This window comes from Leptodactylus fuscus, chromosome 11, assembly GCF_031893055.1.
Source record: "Leptodactylus fuscus isolate aLepFus1 chromosome 11, aLepFus1.hap2, whole genome shotgun sequence".
Taxonomy (NCBI): domain Eukaryota; kingdom Metazoa; phylum Chordata; class Amphibia; order Anura; family Leptodactylidae; genus Leptodactylus; species Leptodactylus fuscus.
Genome location: NC_134275.1, coordinates 45,580,098 through 45,595,754, shown reverse-complemented (window position 1 = coordinate 45,595,754; position 15,657 = coordinate 45,580,098). Strand labels below are relative to the sequence as shown.

Here is a 15,657-nt window from a genome sequence, read left to right as displayed (position 1 = left end):
ATACCATGTTAGGAGCTCACCACTGGGGTACTCTCATCCGCCATCTCTACATCATCATCCTCCGTAACAAACTCTTGTGACTTCACCGGACAATGGAGATCCTGAAGAAAAAAGGGGGGGGGGGGGGGGGGGGGGGTCAGAGAACTGGAGAGAACCGACTAAAAGGCACTGTGATCAGAAAATGGGGCCTACCAGGGGCTGTTCGTCGTCCTCATCATCAATGGTAGTGGTCTCGATAATTTCTTCTTTTGTCCTTTTGGTATCCACACCACCAATGACCCAGCCACCACGTGTCCCCTGCAATAACCGACAGGTAGCAATGTCAAGCTCTATGGAAGACTGACCGGGCAACTAGAGCACTCCATGTATTCCATTTACCCTATCCATCGGACCCCCTATGTGACATCTAACTAATGCCCCCCACTAGACTTCTCCTCCAGAAAGTTTCTAGTAGGTGATGAATTATAGACAGATAGAAGGATGGGGTTCAATTATCTAATTAAATTATTTAAAACATCTCTGAACTTGCTGCTGCATGAAGGTTGTTTCCAAGATGTCTTCTCCTGCATCTCCATCTTTAACCCCACACAAGTCCCATCATTGGTAATGGAGGCCTCAAGACAAGGTATATGCTAGAAACCTATTTTGCATACGGATTGCAATTGTAACACACGAAAATACAAGCCTCACAATTCTTACATCTGCAGAAGGGTATCCTCCATTTTTCAGTGCAAGCCTTATCACTGGAATCTTGGGGGGTATCTGTATTTCTTCATCTTGTTTCTACAGGATATTTGAAAGAATACTGAAAAAAACGATACAAATGCTTCCAAAATAACTCATGCAGGAGTGCATACAATCGTGACCAATTGTGCGTTATTGCACCAAAATTCTTAATTATTAAATTATATGCATGTTCATGGTTAGACTACAAACACACTCTGTGTAGTCAGATCCAACAGTCATATGTTATTCACTTCCTTCCGTCTCCGCTTCTTCTGTCTTGGAGTAAAATAACACGACTTCAGAATCAGACTACAGAAGGTTTATATGTAGTCTGTAACCATAGAAACACAAACCTATAACTGTAGATTTGTAATCAAGACTATTTGCCAACCTGTCTCAATTTTCATCTCAGATGCATTGGAGCAGTAGTGCAGACTTTTATATACTGACCATAATGATCCGTTTTGTGTACACAGCTCCCATGCAGACATATGCGCCTTTCTGATTACAGACTACAGACAAACCCTGTGTAGTCAGATCCTACTGTCATATGTTATTCGATTCCCTCTGTCTCTTTTTCTAGTGTCCGTGAATAAAATAATACATGACTTCAGGATCAGATTATCCAACATTTGTTTGTAGTTTGTAACCACAGAAACACATAGCCATAACTGTAGATATATAATGTAGACTATTTGCCGGATGCTTTGGGGCAGTAGTCACAGACTTATATACACCCTCTACTGACCAGAATGACCAGGCTGTCATACACACCATGGCTTCCATGCTGTCTGCAGCCTCTGCCGCCTCTTTCTTTATCCGCTCCAGCAGTATGGGATGATTGGAAGATTTCAGATATAGTGGTATGTTTTTCTCCTAAGAAATAAATAGTCACAAGCTCAATCAAACGGGACAACACGCAATTACTTTAAGGTGTCACCCACCCACTATTCCCACACAATCACGTCTTACTCATACAGGGCACCAAAACCACAGCTAGCAGAAAATAAAATAAATCAAGACAGCATGGGATGGTTGGCCATGTGTAAGGTCACCCACACAACTCAAATGTGTTACTCTGATCCCAAATTATTTTATAGCCATCTGTAGTCTGCACACCTACCAATAGGCTAAACTGCGAGCTGTACATTTAGATTGCTCCCCCTTTAGGTATATCTATTTGAGCGATTAGACAGTAGAAATACATAGCCTCTGCAATACAAACTATAGGCAATGGGATCGGTTGACAGACCTCCCACCAATCAGGAAAGGCATTGGGGACAGGAAAAAGGTGCGCTTTGCAGCACTGGAAGGAACATTACACTGTATGCAGAACTGCATTTGACTTGACAAAGCATAAAAAGGAAGGAATTCCTTAGACAAGATCAGGCACCCATCCAGAGAGAATATTAACCCACCACGGCAAAACGCAGGCACTGCCGCCAGCGACACTTCTGCCGCTTTAGATTACGGCCACCGAATTTGGGCTTGTCTTGGCAGAAGTCACATTCGCCACAGTCCAAGTTCTTAAGGCAGGCCTCGCACTCCCCACATTTCCGGTTCTTGCGGCGGCCTGCCAACTGCGGAACATAGGGAGGAGGGACAAGGAAGAAGAGATCAGGTGCTCGGCCTCAGCCAGGTTGTGTTTAACAAGACACTGGAAAGAAGGGTGCAGTAATAGAAGAAAACTATTAAGGAGGAGATGAATATGGGGCAGGAGGGAGCTGAAGCTGCAAAAAGAATCCTCTGCAAGGTTAGAGAGAAGGTAAAGGGAAAAAAGCCCATCGCAACCCATCCTGGGAAGAACTAGATGCATGCAAATTAAAGGGATTGGTGTCTGAGGGTACAGGATTTGTTACAGGTAGGGGGAGAGGGAGCATGTTCATGCGTGAGGAGGTGATGAAAGATGGAGCTACTGTAAACAAAACAAAAATTCACCAAATTCACCATAAAAGCAGCAAAAAAAAAAGGTCTTAAGATGCATCCAAATGTAAAAACTGCACCCACACATCACTAACCTGTCCAATTTTTGGCTTCACTTTAATTTTTTTTTTCTGCAAAAAGAGACAAAATTATTAGTACACAAACAGTGGTAGACTGATCTCACCCTCCATGAGAGCAAATGGACTGGATGTGCCAAAGGGGCATCTCATGAGGACGATCCCAGGTCACATTACAGCTGGCTCTATGGATCAGGCTTTAGAAGCCGGTGGACTCAGCTAGCCATACATTTTCCCTGCAGCGACCACTACAGGTGAAAAACTGTATTGCATGTTATCCAATCAAAGTATGGACAACCATATAATATATGGATGGGCTAGAACCACAAGATTGACATTAGCGGGCAATCTCAAGCAGGGGATCTTCTCACAAGAAAGCTCCTTTAGGCTAAGGCCCCACTGGGTGGATATGCAGCGCTAAAGCGCTGCGGGAAGAACCGCGACGTGAATGCAGTGCGGTTCTTCCCACAGCGCTTTCAACAGAAAGTTTACAGAGTTTTCCGCCCAAATCGCGGTGTTTCCGGCCAGTGAGGCCCCGGCCTTAAAGTGGTTGTCCAGGACTATGATATTAAGTGACATTATCAGTCATAGGGTCCTGCTGCAACTCACTGCCATTCAAATGTATAGGGCTTATCTGCAATACCAAGTACAGTCACTATACAATGTATGGTGCTGTACTTGGTATTCGGTGAAGGGAACGAGGCGGTCACCCACAGCAATCAATATCAAACTCCCAGAATATCCCTTTGAGAACAAATATCACTTTATTTACACTATAAGTTCAATATACACAAATTTTGAGATCACATCTAAGGGGCAACAGTCAGCGTGGAATAATACCCAATGGCACAGATTTACTACTCAAGTCATATGAGAGTGTGGGGGGTGGAAACAGCACCCCAAAATTTCTTACATCTCCTGCATATTACAAGAAGTCTGCTCCTCTTGGCATATGATTGGATAAAATCCTGTATCCTATTCTCCGACTTTTGGGTAATTCCGACTACCCACATGGCAGGGCATGCTGGGAGCTGTAGTTTCCCAACAGCTGGAGAGGGAGACCACTGACAATTCAGGGAGATGTAGTCTTGCAGGATGGATATCACAGAGTTGGAGTCCTCACCTTATTGTGACACCGCCTCTTCAGACACTTTCCTTTGATCTTCCGTCCCGGGTTCTGCTGCCTTCGGATACAGAGCGAGCAGTTCCCGCAGTTTTCTAGTGTGCAGCAGCCGATACAATGACCACAGTTTCCTCCCTGTGTGACCACATCATAGAGGAGAGCGTTAATTCTGCTGTTCACCAACAGGAGGCAGTAACTCCAAGTAAGGCTCAGAAAATACATACTAGATTCAATTTCTTGGTCAACTTTTTGGACGCTGGTATAAAGAGCTTTTGTTTCTGCGAGGGAAAAAAAAAAGGAGAATAAGTACAAGGGGGGAAAAAGATAAGAAGAGAAACAGCGCCACCCTTGTCCAACGGCTCTGTCTGGTATTACTGGTCAACCCAACATACTTATGGTAGTCTTCTGCAAAATGATCAGAATGATACTGTGATATTTTGAAAAGCGGAGTAACAACACATAAGGCCAAAATTATAGTCCATTTCCTCTGTTATTTCTGGAAATATATGAGTAAACTGACAATTTCTCCTATGTGCCAACACAGTTGGTACTGTTAAAGGGGTTTTCTGGCCCCCAGGTGGTTTTTACCAATAACATATCTGAAGGTCATCAGTGTCCAATTGGTGGGGGCCGATACTCAGACATGGCACCAATCTACCTTCTGTCGCTGGAAGCTACTGCACAGGACGGGGCTGAATGCGGCTCTGCTCCTATTCAGGTACTAGGTGGTATATGAGTCTGTAGCTCTGCTCCTATTCAGGTACTAGGTGGTATATGGGTCTGTAGCTCTGCTCCTAACTAGGCAGTATATGGGGCTGTAGCTCTGCTCCTATTCTAGTAATACGCGGTATATGGGTCTGTAGCTCTGCTCCTATTCCAGTAATAGGGGGCATTCACACTACGTATACTGAAGCTTATTCTGAACATAAAACACGTTCAGAATAAGCAGCGTACAAAGCAGTTCCATTCATTTCTATGGGAGCCAGCATACGAGCACTCCCCATAGAAATGAATGGGCTGCTTTTTTCACTACGAGCAGTCCCATTGAAGTGAATGGGAAGTGCTGGCGTGTACGGCTCGGCATGAGCAGAGCTTGCCGTATACACCAGCACTTCCCATTCACTTCAATGGGACTGCTCGCAGTGAAAGAAGCAGCCCATTCATTTCTATGGGGAGCGCTCGCATGCCGGCTCCCATAGAAATGAATGGGAAGTGTTCGGCAGCCCTGCTGTAATGCCGGCGTGTACGGCTGTGATACACGCTGGCGTTACGTAGTGTGAATGCAGCCATAGGCGGTATATGGGTCTGTAGCTCTGCTCCTATTCAGGTACTAGGTGGTATATGGGTCTGTAACTCTGCTCCTATTCAGGTACTAGGTGGTATATGGGTCTGTAGCTCTGCTCCTATTCTAGTAATAGGCGGCATATTGGGCTGTAGCTCAGCTCCTACTCAGGCACTAGGTGGTATATGGGGCTGTAGCTCTGCTCCTAACTAGGCGGTATATGGGGCTGTAGCTCTGCTCAAATTCCAGTAATAGGCGGTATATAGGTCTGTACCTCTGCTCCTATTCAGGTACTAGGTGGTATATGGGTCTGTAGCTCTGCTCCTAACTAGGTGGTATATGGGGCTGTAGCTCTGCTCCTATTCAGGTACTAGGCGGTATATGGGGCTGTAGCTGTGCTCCTATTCAGGTACTAGGTGGTATATGGGTCTGTAGCTCTGCTCCTAACTAGGTGGTATATGGGGCTGTAGCTCTGCTCCTATTCAGGTACTAGGCGGTATATGGGGCTGTAGCTGTGCTCCTATTCAGGTACTAGGTGGTATATGGGTCTGTAGCTCTGCTCCTATTCTAGTAATAGGCGGTATATTGAGCTATAGCTCTGTGCCTGTTACTTGAATAGGACCAGCGGCGGGAGGTAACCAGATGCTGTGGACTTATCCTGTGGAAAGCTGAAAGATCCCCTTTAACTTTCAGAAACACAGAAAAGCCTGGTGAAAACCACTGTGGGCAGTCTAATAGTGGCCATACTCATTCCCGGAAACAGATTGTAGTTGACAGAAGAAGATGCCTCCAGGAGCTCAAAGTGATGTATTATCAGGGAGGGCCTCACCTTACTGTGACACCAACGCTTCAGACACTTGTCACTGATCTCCTGCTCGGGGTTCTGTCTCTTAGTCACACACACGGTGCAGCTATTGCAGTCTTCCTTCATTAAGCAGCCTGGACAGCGGCCACAAGTCCCTCCCTTTAGACAGAAATCACAACATTTATTTTAGGGGTGCGGCAATTCACCACCCTTATTCATACCAGGAGGAGGGGTGCTACTGCCACATAGCTTACTGCGATCATTCTGCATAACTTTCTAATATACTTTGTGTTCAATTCCTCTGCATCATCAAGATTTCTGCTTGCTGTTTGTTAAAAGAGTTGTCCTGCTTTGGTGAAAAATTGTTCACTGGCAGGGAAGGGGTGAATATAAACAGAGCATTGCCCACCTTATGAATACCCTGATACTTGGCTCCCTGCAAGTTGTTTGCGGATCTGCTGCAGTGGTGACATCAGGTCAATGGCACATGACAGCTCCATCAGTCTCTGGCCTCATCGTTGTGGCTGCAGCAGTCACGTGCTGTCAATGTGACATCAGCACTGAGGCTAGTGACTGTCTACAGTGGTCACATCTGATGTCAAACAACCAGCGGAGCAGCAAAAGCTAGGTATCATAGAAGTCTGGAAGTGAGCTTTGCTAATTTAACCCCTCCCCGCCAGTCTACAATTTTTATGCAAACCTGGACAATGCCTTTAGAGTATTACCAAGACTTATACACTGTTGACTAATCCTTTGGATGGGTCTTCAATATGGAATCAGTTGGGGTCTGACACCCAGGAACTCCACAGATCAGCTGTCTGAAGAGGTCGTAGCACTCACAAGTGACATCAGACTTAGGGTGCATTCACACTGAGTAAACGCTAGCTTATTCTGAACGTAAAACACGTTCAGAATAAACGGCGTCTAAAGCAGCTCCATTCATTTCTATGGGAGCGGGGATACGAGCGTCTAAAGCAGCTCCATTCATTTCTATGGGAGCGGGGATACGAGCGCTCCCCATAGAAATGAATGGGCTGCTTCTTTCACTCCGTGCAGTCCCATTGAAGTGAATGGGGAGTGCCGGCGTGTACGCTCCGGCATGAGCAGAGCTTGCCGTATACGCCGGCACTCCCCATTCACTTCAATGGGACTGCACGGAGTGAAAGAAGCAGCCCATTCATTTCTATGGGGAGCGCTCGTATCCCCGCTCCCATAGAAATGAATGGAGCTGCTTTAGACGCCGCTTATTCTGAACGTGTTTTACGTTCAGAATAAGCTAGCGTTTACTCAGTGTGAATTCACCCTTATAGGTCACCTGGTACAGCAGCAGCTCAGTCCCATCCAAGTGAATGGGGCTAAGCTGCAACACCAAGCACAGACACTATACAATGTACGGCTCTGTGCTTGATATTCAGAGAAGAGGCCGCAGTGTTCACCTGAAAACTGCCGCACCTTCGACCAGCTGCTATGTGGGGGTCCAAGATATCAGACCCCCACCAATCACATATTGGTGACCTATCCTAAGATTAGATTATAAATATGTAAGTCCTAGAAAGCCCCTATGATAAATATAAACTTAATGAAAGTATATTAGAAAGCTGGAGAATGATTTACGTAGTTGGACCCCCCCCCTCCACTATACTTTTACAGCATGTCTAACTAGCAAACCATAGAGGATATAAGTGGACCCTTTAACAATATGAAAGGTCTCAATAAGATTTGTGAGAAGTACAGACCCTGCCACACTCCTACTACTATTACCACCTTTATCTGTCTATATACTGGTTGGACATGTATATATTTCTCAGACCTTCCGGATAACTTGCTGGCAGCGTCTTCTCACACACTTCCAGGAACTTCCGAATTCTGGGTTTTGAGATCGGAGGAGACACACTGAGCAATGTCCGCAGTTCTCCATCACACGGCAGGCGGTGCACTTCCCACAGCCACTAATCTGTAAGTGAGAAATAGATGGGTAAAAGGCTGCGGATCACTAAAACTGGGACATCTCAAGACTGGTTGCCCTAGTCCAATAGGTGACCCTATGTAGGGAACAAGAAGTCTGACTAATATAATAATGTTCTGTAGTATCACAATGGTCATGGTCTGTCCTCACTACATGTACCAGGGACACCTCATTGTGTAGGATGAGCACTTACAGCCACACACAGACTCACCTTTAAAAGCTTCTGCTGCCTGTTGTAGGCTCGCCTGGAAGCTGCAAAGAAAGAAACGTAATATTCTGTCAGGGTGATGTCATGTGCTACTTGTCTGTAGAAGACCAAGAAGAGCAGGCAGTGGAAGTAAAGTAGTCCAGGCCTGCAGGCTCAGACTACACAGAGCTGAGTTTGTAGTCTGTAACCGTGATAACATAACGCTCTGAATAGGAACTGTATACAATCACAGGAAGGATATGTTTTGGATATGCACGTCAATAATATAGCTCAGAGATATGGGAATCTCCAGAGCGTGCCAAGTAAGCAAGCCAGAGTCTAGAGACCCCTTACTCCAGCAATCACTGGGGGAGGGGGGGGGTTGTCTTAGCTAATGGACCCCCCATCATTGAGTTTCACTATACATAAGCACTATATCATAGCCATAATCACAACTCACCTCTGCAGTCCGCGCAGTACCACACCGTCTGCTTTGATTTACCAAACTCAACTCCAGTAAACCAAGTTTTACAACCGGTACAGCACCTAGAAAACAAGAGGAACCAGTCACTACAAGGGAGTATACAAACTAATCAACCAGCACCTTACTGCAGTGGACGGCACTAAAGGTTCCTTTCATATATTCCTTCCATAACATTCATCATCAGCTCCTTCCTCTGAAGCTGAAGGGGATTGACAAGACTAAAAAACATATCTGCCTCCTTCTAGAAGCAGCGCCGCATCTGTACATACTATGTCTGGTATTATAACTTACTGAAAATGGTTAAATCATTATTTCATACTGATGACCTATACACAGCATAAGACATCATTATGTGATCTGTGGGGTCTGACACCTGGACCCTGCACAGAAGAGCTGTTGAAGCAGGATCTGGGTGTCGGAAGTTGCTAACGGGAGGAGAGAGAGTACAGCACTGAGCCTATTCATGTACACAATGGCCAGGTTTCTGGGCCACTCTTATTACTTGAATAACACTGATGATGCGCACACTCCTTTCTAGCAGCTTCCGACAACAGCTCATGGTTGTCAGACACCACAGATCACATATTGATGTGTTATCCTGTGGATAGGTCATCAGTATGATGGAAGGATTTGGAGATGGAAACTCCTTTAAGATAGTGGGTTGCACTACCACAAACAACCTGCCTATGGTGTCTGTTTTATATAACCCTCTTCTCCCTGATAGTTTGTCTCCCGCTATGGTCAGAGTGTGGTCAGTGGCAGGCCTATTCCCGATCTGATTGACCCTACAATGTTGGAGCTTAGGCCCTTTGATTACTTTGTAGCTAATCTAGGCCTCCCTCAGACAGAATGGCTTCATTATTTCCAGGTAGTTCATTTTGTTTGTTCCCTCTATGGCTCTGTTAAGAGTCTCTCCCCCTACGTCATTTGAAAAGATCTGTCAGGCTGGTACTTCTACAAGGGGCCTTATATCCTCTGTATACCAAATCCTTGCCTCTAAGACCATTGGTTCTCCTATTCGACATCGATATATGATCAAATGGGAGGAGGCATTGGGGATCTCCATCTGCCAGGGACAGTGGCGGATTGTTTGGTCTCGAGCTCAGAAATCGTCTCAGTGTATAACCTTCAGGGAAACACAATTTAAAATCTTAATGCACTGGTATCATACTTTGGCTCTTCTTCACACCCTTAACCCTGCGCATCCTGCTGAGTGTTGGTGCTGCAATCTTGCGGTAGGTTCTTTATTTCACATTTTTTGGTCTTGTCCTCTTGTCTTGGGTTTCTGGGAGGAGGTGAAAGCTTTGACGGATGTCCTCTTCACACATTCCTTTAGATGCCCTTTTATATTTACTGAACCTCCCTCCTAGACATTTGGGTAGCAAGACTTCAAGACTTTTCTCCATCTATGCACAGCCACAAAAACTCTTATAGCTAAACACTGGAGAGGTGTTAACCCTCCATCCGGCGCTGAACTTTAGCTCGTATTAAGGATACACGTAGTCTTGAATTTCTCACTGCTAATCTTAATAACACATTGGATGCTTTCCATTCTGTTTGGTCCCCTTGGGACACCTATTGTGCACTAGGTGGTCTTTAAACTTGGAACCTCCCTTCCCCCACCCTCCCTTCTATTCTGTTTTTGTATGTTCGTTGTTACCCCTTATTTTGTTTTGCTTTTAAGTTGTATGCCTATTTTGCAGTTGAGATTATGCAGTATTGCTTCTTTTTGCTATTTTGGGTATTTGTTTTGCCTGGTTTCCTTTTCTGCGTATTGTTAAATGTTTTTGAAAAATTTCAATAAAAATTACAGTTAAAAAACAAAACAAAAAACAACCTGTGAATAGGTTTGGCGCTGTTCTCTGAAGAACGCAGCCATAGTTTGGTAACCCTGCAGCCTTGTGGAACTTGACTAAGTCACATTGTGAATCTCTCCATCCTACACAGCAGTGATGCCAATATATATCACTACTGACGTCCCTCTGCCAACAAGAAAATGAAGCCTGATTGCTGAGGAGCGGACAAGATCATCATCAGAGCTCAACCACAGCCAAGAACAGATTATACTAGCTGAGCTGAATTTAAGCACTGAAGATGCACACTACAAATTCCAGCACACCCTAAAATGATAACAAGTCTAGCCATGCATGTTAAGGCCAACTTATAATCATTCTGTAGCTGACGGCATCCAGTATGGCAACCTGCAGATGCCCCCAGTCCTGCAGGGCCAAACAGGGAAGTGAAACTATGCCGCCATATACCACTAAGACTCCCCATCACACCACAGCTTACACTTACACAGTCCGTGACGACTCCACATCTTTTCCGTTCGGCAGCTCTTTCTCGGGGTCCGCAGGAAGGGGCAGCTGCTGCTTTTTAGGTGGAGACTCATCGGTGCACTTTGAAGGTTTTGGAACTCGTCTATAATTCCTAAGAGGTTTCCTCTGGGGGGTGGGAATGGAAATACAAAATAAATTGATACAGATAGAGGGTGCCAAAGATAACAAGAAGGGGGACAGAATGTAAGTTTAATAATCAAGCAGCAAATTCCATGGAAATGTTGCACTAGTACATGGAATTGCTCAGTCGGATAAAGCGCCACACATGTCCATAGGCTGGGTCTGGTATTGCAGCTCATCTCCAATAAAGTGAATGGGGCTGTGATGCAATACTGTATACAACCTGTGGATAGGTGAGGCACTGATCTTTTTACTTTTTACCTTTTCAGCTGGTAATATCGTCCCACTCCTGAAATCAAAACACGACAGGTCCACGGAGTCTCCTAAGTATTTGGACAGTTCATTCCTGCTCCTGAAGCGTTGTCCGTCAGGGCTACAAGAGAAAACATCACAATAAATAAACTATTACAACTTACATAAGGGTCAACATCCAACTTTCTAGAGCCCGGAAAATCCCATCTTCAGGAATACAGGCCTATGCATCACAGCACAACAAGGTGGTGTTATTCCAAATCTGGAAAAGCTGGGTGATCACTCATGTGGGAGCTCCAAGTCAAGCCTTTATTGGCATTCAGCTTTCCCAGCAACAGATTTAACTAAGAACAGACTTAGCAGAATTATTTTTGCATCTATTTTTGATTACCTGACCTTCAGAAACCATCACCTGAATTGCCCTGGATCCTGACCGATGCATCTGCAAACCTGGTAAACAATATGGCTACCACTGCAGCTCCCTGAGCCCCAAATAACAGCCTTACCTAAACATATGCTTTTGGACAGCCAATCAGGATCCCAGGAAAGCAATTTTAGATTGCCACCCAGCTTTCCGACAATCAGATATAGTGGCCAAATGCAGAACGTTTAGCATATTTTCCCCGAATCCATGATACCTTTGATAATAGGTGTCCGACTGCCCAGAAGATGCCCCGGATTTGCGGATGACAGTCCGTCTCTTCCAGCCAGGACCCAGTATAGGCCAATCCTGCCAGCCCTCGGACATGGCGGAGGGAGATGCCTGAGACAATAAGAAGAGATGATCAATGAGCCTGGAAGTGTGGAGCAGCTGCAGTAATAAGACATGGAGGGGGGAGACTCACGCTGGAGACACACATGGATGCTTCTCGCTCTCCGGAGTCTCTGACTCACTACATTCCTGCTGCTCCAGCCCACAACACAGGCCGTGGGAGGAAGTGGAGCAGACAGGAACACCCTGCAATGCGCTGGGAGCCGGCACTGGCCCCATATCAGCCCATCTCTGCACGCAAGCCATCTGCCTGCTGGCAAACTACAACTCCCAGCATGCCTTCACACTACAGCTAATGGGGCTTGCTGGGAATTGTGGTTTCACAACCTACAGATGGCTGAAATAAATCACAATCGCAGAACTAAGCAGCAGCCATAGCAAATCTGTATTATACGCCCTATTAACTAGGCCCGCCGACATGGCAGCCTCCGCCACTGCTATCCGTGTACATAATATAGGTCAATGAGATGTCCAAAATGGCCGCCACAGGGGTTGTCACCCAGCTTTACCAATCTAATTGGCAGATGCTGCTGGATATTTTAGTAATTCCAAAATCTTTGTTGCCCATAGCAACCAGACAGTGGCCATCTTTCATTTCATAACCTGCTCTGGGATCGGTTGCTATGGGCAACAAAATCCGGTCACAAAATTGGGCCTCCTAAAAAAAACTGTCAAAAAGGATTAAATAACTTTATTGCCCATAGCAACCGATTACAGCATAGCTTTACTTTACAACAACGGTGTACAACAGAAAGCAGATCTCTCGTCTGCTTCCTATGGGCAACAACGTCGACTTCCATAGTGAAAAGACGGTCATATTGGCTATTACTCGGATTTCCTGAAGAGAAAATATGGCTAGTTATAGAATTGTATGGAAAAGGGGACATGCCATTCAGGATCATGGGAATGCTGGGTGAGCACAATAACAGTGCAGACAACTCAGATTATACGACTGGTCTTAAACGACATTAGTGGTCTTCGGTATGCGCAATTTGCTGATCAGCAACACTAATTTCACTCTAAAAAGTCATTCCACGGACGACGTGTCCATCCGCAAAGTGCAAAAAACAACAGATCTGCAAAAAACAACAACGCGTCTCTTCTGGCTCCTCGGCTGCCGTCTCTCTCTCTCTCCTGCGTGCTTACGTACTTCTGGCTCCAGCGTCGCAATGGTGACATCTGCAGTTGCGGATATACACTGGATGTATCTTCAGTGTATATCCGCATCACAGCACACACCCATAGAGTTCTATGGGACAGTCCGTGGCGTGATGTCTGTGACTTTGCGAACATGCAGTATTCAGTGTGGACCCCGGTCACAGCACGACACACCACGGATAAAATATCTGGTGGTGTAAGAGGCCGCACTGAATACAATGTGTCCGCAATTAAGAACCTACAATTGCGGACCATTTGCAGATTTAAATTACATTCGTATAAGACCAGCCTTAAAGGGATCCCATCAGTCAGACAATTTTTTTGAAGGTACCATGTCGGAATAGCCTTAAGAAAGGCTATTCGTCTCCTACCTTTCGTCGTCTTCTCTGCGCCGCCGTTTGCCTACAATCCCGGTTTTTCTCGGTATGTAAATTAGCTCTGTTGCAGCACTGGGGGCGGGCCCCAGAGCTCAGACAGCACTGGGCTGTGACAGCAGACTGCGCATGCCCACAGGCCACAAGAAAATGGCCGCTTGCCATAGTATGCAGCCCTTTTCTCGTGGCCCGTGGGCACGCACAGTCTGCTCTACCCAAGGCCCTAGAAGTTAAAAGCCACCGCCAGAATAAGAGGCTGAAGATGACGCTGCTGAAGAGGAGGCGGCGCTGGAGAGAGTTCTCTCGCAGCATTGGGGATGTCCCGAGAGCTGTCTGAGCCCTGGGGCCGCCCCCCCAGTGCTGCGAGAGAGCTATTTTACATAACAAGAAAAACCAGGATTGTAGGCGAACGGCAGCGCGGAGAAGACGACGAAAGGTAGGAGACGAATAGCCTTTCTTAAAGCAATTCCGACGTGGTACCTACAAAAAATTGTGTCTGACTGATAGGATCCCTTTAACCCTAGATAGTATGGAAAGTCAACGCTTGCTTGTCATGTTTCCTTAGAATCAGAGGAGGATTGACTACAGGAATCCCACGATCACCTGACTGACAGAACGACGTTGATCTAGAAGACGGCAGTGCCACACAATGCGTAGTGGCCATATACTGTACTATAGCTCAGTCCCATCCATTTAAATAAGAAGGCATAACCTCTATACAATGGGTAGTGCTGTACCTGCATCTGGAGCTCCGAAGCCCCTTCAAGCATCTGAACGTGGCCATGTTGGTAGTTAGACCCTCACTAATCTGATAGACCGGAAATATTTAAGTCCTAGAAAACCCTTTTAAAGAATAGAGGATGGGGGATAAGTGTCGGATCGATGGGGATCCACCCTCTGGGACCCGTAGTGTTCAACACAATAGGGTATCTAAGTTTCTCCATAAACTCCATATGAATGAAAGTTGGCATATCAGCAGAGGCAAACCCCCCCCCCCCCCATCCCCCAAAAGGGCTGCCATAAAACACTGTATAGTGGTCATTAAAGGGGTTGTGCCTCTATGGACTCTTATGCTCAATGCACAAGACAGGGAATAAGTATCCAAATCGCTGGGAGCCTGACTGCCAGGTCCTGCAATGATCAGGAGGACGGGGGACATAAATTCCCCCTGAGGCCTCCTTGTGAATGGAGCACCAGTGTGAGTGCTGCTCCATTCACTTCTACGAGGTAGTATGCACATTATAGTCCCAGAAGCCCCATAGAAGTGAATGGAGCAGAGGTCACACAAGCACACTGGTGCTCAATTCACAAGAAAGCCACAGGGGCCCCCATCCTCCTAATAAGGGGGACCCGGCAATTGGACACTCATACCCTATGCTGTGGATAGGAGATATGTGTCCATAACGGCACAACCCGTTTAAGAGATGCTGCCCTTCCTTTATTGAGACAACAGGCAGTTTATAAGGATTCCATAGTAAATAGCTTATCTCCCAAGCAAACAGTATCAACAAGCAGAGCTGCAGTATAAAGCATAGAGGAGGAACAAAGAGGAGCTTCTGATGGGACCACATTTCATACGAATTAAAGAGGTTGTCCAGGATGTAAAGTTTTAAGCAAGGAGGTTGGGGAAGGTGTACAAAAGAAAAATCCCATACTCGCCTGTCCCCGATGCTTGAGTGTCTCCTACCCCGGACCAGTCCTGCTGCTCCCGAGGTCTTGTGCTGGCAGAAGGAATTCTGAGGCCAATCAGCAGCCTAAGGAAAGGACACGGGACGCCACGAGTGACATCCCGGTTCCTTTCCTTGGGCCAGTGATTGGCCTCAGCAGTAATGCAAGGACTTCCACTGGAAGAAGCACTGGGGCGCCGTGGGACTGGACTGTGGTGGGGGGCAGTGAGTATTGTGGTTTTTTTCCTGCTCTACTCAGCCTTCTCACTCAAAACTGTCAAGACTCCAACCAGCGACAAACTTAAGGAGGTGTCAGTGATTACTGAGAGTCTACGCAGCATCACTTCCACACCCCAAGAGAACCAACCAGGATGAAACCACCAACAAAACTCTCCCCAGGGG

General features: G+C 46.1%; 1 protein-coding gene across 2 annotated transcripts in view; it reads right to left on the bottom strand.

Annotated features, from left to right (window-relative positions):
• The window catches only part of LOC142184600 (uncharacterized), a 36,018-nt gene that overhangs the window by 2,352 nt on the left and 18,009 nt on the right, over positions 1-15,657 (bottom strand). For both annotated transcript variants that reach the window (XM_075259579.1, XM_075259580.1), the window contains exons 6-20: positions 11,923-12,047; positions 11,294-11,405; positions 10,872-11,017; positions 8,550-8,635; positions 8,114-8,154; positions 7,747-7,890; positions 5,961-6,095; positions 4,074-4,127; positions 3,850-3,984; positions 2,745-2,780; positions 2,145-2,306; positions 1,501-1,602; positions 700-783; positions 193-297; positions 21-101 (exon numbers count right to left, since the gene is read on the bottom strand). In XM_075259579.1, coding sequence (XP_075115680.1) covers positions 21-101; positions 193-297; positions 700-783; positions 1,501-1,602; positions 2,145-2,306; positions 2,745-2,780; positions 3,850-3,984; positions 4,074-4,127; positions 5,961-6,095; positions 7,747-7,890; positions 8,114-8,154; positions 8,550-8,635; positions 10,872-11,017; positions 11,294-11,405; positions 11,923-12,047 — 1,548 coding nt within the window. The remainder of the gene's footprint in view (positions 1-20; positions 102-192; positions 298-699; positions 784-1,500; positions 1,603-2,144; positions 2,307-2,744; positions 2,781-3,849; positions 3,985-4,073; positions 4,128-5,960; positions 6,096-7,746; positions 7,891-8,113; positions 8,155-8,549; positions 8,636-10,871; positions 11,018-11,293; positions 11,406-11,922; positions 12,048-15,657) is intronic.